Raw genomic sequence first — 6,252 nt, forward strand, 5'->3', positions numbered from 1 at the left:
TCTCTCCCAACAATTAATTATAAGAAAAAACATTCCTGTAATATTAGAATGTCATTAATTAACTACTACATTAATATTTAATATCATTTTGTTTCTCGAAAACAATTCCAATTTTATTTTATTTTCAATAAAACAATTAAAAAGTTCATTTTCGAAAAAATCAAGACAAGGATATTGTAATTGTAATACTATAAGAAAAAGAAAGGGGCAATGTTGTCTTCAAGAGATTAAAAGACTCAAAATTACTATCTTTGAAAAAAAAAAATAAAGGAAAAAACCTCACTCGTTGACCCCCTTAGAATTCCAATGGCGGCCCCTACGCCGTTGGCCTTGGTTAACTCTCTCTCTCCTACCTTTCTCTCTCTTCGTGGTATTAAAAAGCCGAGACACTTAGAAGAAGTAACAAACATAAACAAAGCAGATAAGAAGAAAAGAGAAAAAAAAAAAAAACCAAAAACAAAACAAAGGCTGCTCTGCCGAAGAAGTAGCTAAATATAGAGAAGTAGCCACCAACACTCTTTATTATAAGTATGTATACATATATGTGTATGTGTATATGTTCTTCTTCTGGGTTTTGAAGATCACAGAGAAGAAGAGCCAAAATTTGCTATCAATCTAGCTCTTGTTTCCGCACTAGTTTTGGTTGTTTGATTTCTCCTCTTTTCTGAAGTTTTTCATTCTTGTTTTTGAAAAAGAAAAAAAAATGGGACCAGAAGTGTTGATCTCTTGGGTGAAGCTTCTGTCCGTATTCTTCATAGTGAGTGTTTTTGGGCTGAACATGGTAGTGTTGCTTTGGTGGAGACCAAGGAGAATCGAAGACCATTTCTCAAAGCAAGGGATCAGAGGACCCCCATATCGTTTCTTCATTGGGAATGTTAAAGAGTTAGTGTCTATGATGCTTACGGCTTCCTCTCAGCCCATGCCTAATTTCTCCCACAACATACTCCCAAGAGTCCTTTCTTTCTACCATCACTGGAAGAAAATCTATGGTACATCTTCACTACCCTCTTCCTCTCCCTCTCTCCTTCTTCTTCTTCTTCTCAATCTCTCTCTCTCTTTTTAAGTTTTAACATCTGGGTTTTGACGAATTTTGGCTACGGTTGAATGGGTTGATTCTATTTCTTCACTTGATTGTTTCTTTTTTAGTGTTACATTAGTGTTGTTTCAAAATGGTCTTGTAAAATGAGTTTGCCTTAATGTGGTCTTTTAATATGGTTTTGTGAAAGACCGTTTTGCTCGATAACAATGATTAAGCTTATTAAGTCTTTTATTTTACCTTTCTGGGTGGTAATACTTCTATTATGATTGTCTCTTGGCGCCCTTTGCCTTGTTTTATGATGATCATCATCATCATGAAGATTTTTTTTTTTTTTGCTTTTCGAAAGGTTTTTGAGTTTTGGGTACTTCTTTTTAAGACTTTTTCTCAGGCTTTTCTTTTCTTTTCTTTTTTTATTTTTTTTATTTTTTTTTATTTTCGTTTCTGAGCTTTTTGATGCTTGATGTTCAAGTTCAGATTTTGGACTGTTTCACACCTGTATCGTTTCTTTTCCTTATTTTTCTCTCTTCATTTTCCTTCTCATCCCTTCTCTTCCGGCAAAAAAAAAAAAGTCTGCAATAAATAATAATATTAATATTTTTGTGGTATATGTCTTGTTTGAAGATTCTCCATAGGGACTTTATTTCTTTTATTTTCAATATCAATTCATCTATAGAAATTTTAATTTTGAACCTTTAGTCCCGACAGAGATAACAATAAAAACTTTATTATATATATATAGTAATTTCTAAATTAAATAGCTATAGAGCTAGCTAGCCTCATCTACTTTTATTTATTTTTTTCATGTCGTTTTTCTTTTGTTTCTTCCGTTGCTTAAAATATTCATATTGCTTAGTAATGCTTACCAATTATAAAAAAAATAGAAGCATTAATAGTTGGGACTTGTCTTCTTCCTATTTTCTTTTGTTATTTTCCAACTATTTCTTTTGTGTAGGGTCAAACACTATCCAATGTTCATTTTGATGAAAATAATGATCGGCATATTTTTGCATCCTCATAATTCTCAATTATTTTCACTTCCTCCTTCACAAACTTGATATATATAATATATGTATACTTACCACTCGAAGCAGTGTAATATATTTAGAGAGATTTTATAAACTTGTATAACTGTGTAATAATATCAAAACAAAACGCATTTATTGTTCTATTCTGTTCTTTTCTTATTAATTAATTCTCTGATTAATTTTTATGTTACATAGTCACATTTATTTATTTTGTTTCCTCAACTTATTTATCAACTTGCATTTATTTCACACTTGCATTAATTACTGAAAACTTAAAAAAGAAAAATTCTTCTTTCTGTCGTAACGTTCTTGATCATCAAAAAAATCTCGTGGGTGGCAGGTGGAACATTCATAGTCTGGTTCGGAGCCACGGGTCGGCTAACCGTATCCGACCCGGATTTGATCCGTGAAATTTTCACATCCAAGTCTGAATACTACGAGAAAAATGAAGCTCACCCGCTTATTAAGCAGCTCGAAGGCGATGGCCTCTTAAGCCTCAAAGGCGAAAAATGGGCTCACCATCGGAAAATCATCGCTCCTACTTTTCACATGGAGAATCTTAAGGTAACCACACAACGCAAATACATTTCCGTATTTAGTAGAAAAAAATAAAAAAAAATCTAACTATGCTTACAAATTTACAGTCGATGATACCTGTGATGGCATCAACTGTGGTTGAAATGCTGGAGGAATGGCGGCCCAAAATGTCCGATACCGGCGAGATCGAAATCGATGTTTCAAACTGGTTCCAAACCCTAACCGAGGATGTAATAACCAGAACCGCTTTTGGAAGTAGCTACGAAGAAGGAAAAGCCATTTTTAAGCTCCAAGCTAAACAAATGCTTCTCGCCTCCGATGCTTTCCAGAAAGTTTTCATCCCCGGTTACAGGTGTGTGTACCAACTATGCTTACATATATATAAATATACGTACACGCGGCAGAATAATTAATTAACCGCCATTTTTATATTCAAAATTTCGTTATCTCTTATTGTTACAGATTTTTACCAACTCAGAGGAACATAAATTCATGGAGACTGAATAAAGTGATAAGGAAGTCATTAATGAAGTTGATTGATCAGAGGAGAGGGACGAAGATATTGAATGATGATTCGAAGAAGATTGAAAAAATTAGTTGCTATAGTAGTAATAGTAGTAGCAGTTGTGGTCCTAAGGATTTGCTGGGGCTGATGATTCAGGCGTCCGATACGCCGTCGTTTAAGAGCGCTATAACGCCACAGGACATAGTGGAGGAGTGTAAGAGTTTCTTCTTTGCGGGGAAACAGACCACATCTAACCTGCTGACGTGGACGACGGTTCTGCTAGCGATGCACCCACAATGGCAGGTACGGGCACGTGACGAGGTGCTTAAGGTGTGTGGAGCACGTGACATACCCACTAAGGATGATGTTGTCAAGCTCAAGACGGTAAGGAGAGCTGTCTTTTTTCTTTTATTTATTTTATTTTTGTCATAAATAGGACAAAAAATTATGGTTTTGTCTCGTAGCGCAATTTTATTTTCCCTGAGAAAAACCAAACTGCCACCTTTTGCTTTATTATGTTGTTACTGATAGAAACTGCAGTGGTACTTTTGTTATTATTCTAAGTTATAAGGATATTTCAGTCAATTGATGTTAATTGGGCTACGATTTGATGTGCAGCTGAGCATGATCATAAATGAATCACTTCGCTTATACCCGCCGACGGTGGCAACAATCAGACGTGCCAAAACTGACGTGGACCTAGGTGGTTACAAAATCCCACGTGGCACGGAGCTCTTGATTCCAATCTTAGCCGTTCATCATGATCTGGCCACGTGGGGTAACGACGCGAATGAGTTTAACCCGGCTCGATTCTCAGACGGCGTGGCTCGAGCTGCCAAACACCCATTGGCATTTATACCCTTCGGCCTTGGGGTCCGAACCTGTATCGGCCAAAACCTCGCCGTTCTCCACGCCAAGCTAGCGCTGGCGATCATACTTCAACGATTCAGATTTAAGCTCTCCCCGAGCTACCAACACGCGCCGACGGTGCTGATTCTTCTTCATCCCCAGCACGGCGCGCCGATCATATTCCAGCGCTTGGAAGAGGAAGAGGGAAATGTAGTGGACCCCGCACGTCTTAAAGAGTGAGGAGTGATTTAATGAGGGGATGACCCAGTTCGCTAACGGCACATTATCCTCTTTTGTGCAAGCCTATTTTGAGCTATATAATTCTTTGAAAAAGAAAAAGAAAAAAAAAATGTAGCAGCCATTAGTGAGTGGTGACTCTAGATGATTTTCAATTTGTGTTAGAAGAATGAATAGGTGATTTGGTAAATTGTCCCTTTGTTTCTAAGCAGATCGACCCAAACACGTCCTTGGTTTTTACCCGAAGGACACTAACCTTGGACATGTAGTGAAATTAAACCCGTGGTTTGGTTTAAGCTTTAGATTTGCCTCAGAGTGATGAGAGTGTTTCTTTTTTTATTTTTCCTTTTTTTCTTTCTAGGAAATTAAAGAAACGGCTAACAACTAGGTAGCTGATCAATTTTTTTTTTTATTATTATATTTTAAATTTCTCTGATGTGAATGTAATGTATAGTCTGGCTCATGAGTTCCTACACAGTTCTGTAAAATTTCACAAATCAATGTTGTTGCTGATCATTTCTCTGACTACTCTTTTCTCTCTCACTACTATGATTGGTTGAAGAATGTGGTTAAATTACAACCCAATCATATGTCCCATTATAGGGCACTGACCATTTTTGGACGATCATAACTTCTTTGATTTATGTATCTTTTGTAATTATTTGTATCACCTCGCCAAAAAAAAAAATAATAATTCTAATTATATTGGTTGAATTGAACCACTCTTTTAATCATTTCCATACAGGGTCCTAAATTCCTGGAACTATTATTTGGAAATATATCGTGGAAAAGAAAAGAAAAATTATAAATTAATAATAATATTAAAAATTCAGATGGGAAAAGAAGGATAGACATTATTATAATATTACATACATGCATACTTAAAGAGATTATTAATTGTATATATTTTTCAAATGCTATAGCTTTGTAGGCATCTACACCTCTCTCTTTTTTTTTTTAATTTTATTTTTCGAAAAAATTGCCCATCTGATTGATCAAGATAATAATTGACCTTTCAGTAGGAACATGTGTACCTCTTCAATATAGCTAGCTCTAGCCCAAAATTTGCAATGTTCATTATCAATAACATCTATAATTGAGCTTGGTAACATGCATTTCCTGTGCCATAGTCAAGATTGTCTAACCTATGAAACTGTTTATGATTTTAACGGATATATAGATCATGATGAATCAATTATATTGTTTTCCATTTTTTGAAAAAAAAAAAAAAATTATATAGTTTTCCATAGTTCAAAAAAAAAAAATTATATAGTTTTCCATTGTTAAAAAAAATTACATAGTTTTCCACTGTCCAAAATAAAACTATATAATTTTCTGTTATATAAAACAAAATATATAGTGTAACTTCATTTGTAAGTTGACTATAATGAAAGTTATAGGAACCAGACAACTGGCTGCAAATGTTTCATAAATGCTCCACTTTCAAAATAATAAATATTGCATGTGTAAGATTTTGGACACAAAAAATTTTGTTCACCACTTCACTTGCGCTCATATGCTGCTGCTATTGATATGTAGATGGTCAGTATATTTTTATCTTAATGGTTATATTACTAGCTAAGGTTGAGAAACCCAATGAAATTAATTTGTTCATATAATAATTTTTTATGTGTTTAGACGTAAAATTATAATGCCAATTAGGGTAATAATCTGCACGGACAATCTTGTATTAATTAAATTGTTAATGTCAATTCGCAGCAACCTCTCTCTTGGCGAAAAAATAGCTTAAGTTTCCAGCTAATTAACACACTGTTCCGTACACTCATGTCAGGCTGGATAATTTCATGTACGTAAATTGTACAACAAAAGTATGTGACATGTAAAGATAGACTAACACTTATCTTATAAGTTATTAATATTATAATTAAATATATATATATAAATAGTTTGTTGAGGTTATGTTAAAATCAACATATATGAATACTCATTTGATGTATAAAATCAATCAATCAATCCAACGAAATAATTGTTTTCTAAGAAAAAAATTTAAATATTGTCAAGTATTCTTATTAATATACATGTACACAGCTGTTTTCCAA

The 6,252-nt window shown here is 34.1% G+C and overlaps 1 protein-coding gene across 1 annotated transcript; it reads left to right on the plus strand.

The window, feature by feature from the left end:
- The first annotated feature begins 226 nt into the window (after nucleotides 1-226).
- LOC115704553 (cytochrome P450 734A1) lies at nucleotides 227-4,713 on the plus strand. Its single transcript, XM_030631755.2, has 5 exons — nucleotides 227-989; nucleotides 2,405-2,628; nucleotides 2,709-2,953; nucleotides 3,064-3,490; nucleotides 3,725-4,713. Exons 1-5 carry the CDS (start codon nucleotides 704-706, stop codon nucleotides 4,193-4,195), a joined length of 1,653 nt encoding a protein of 550 aa, XP_030487615.1. The 5' UTR covers nucleotides 227-703; the 3' UTR covers nucleotides 4,196-4,713.
- The last annotated feature ends 1,539 nt before the right edge of the window (nucleotides 4,714-6,252 follow it).

This window comes from Cannabis sativa, chromosome 1 (assembly GCF_029168945.1).
Source record: "Cannabis sativa cultivar Pink pepper isolate KNU-18-1 chromosome 1, ASM2916894v1, whole genome shotgun sequence".
NCBI classification, from domain to species: domain Eukaryota; kingdom Viridiplantae; phylum Streptophyta; class Magnoliopsida; order Rosales; family Cannabaceae; genus Cannabis; species Cannabis sativa.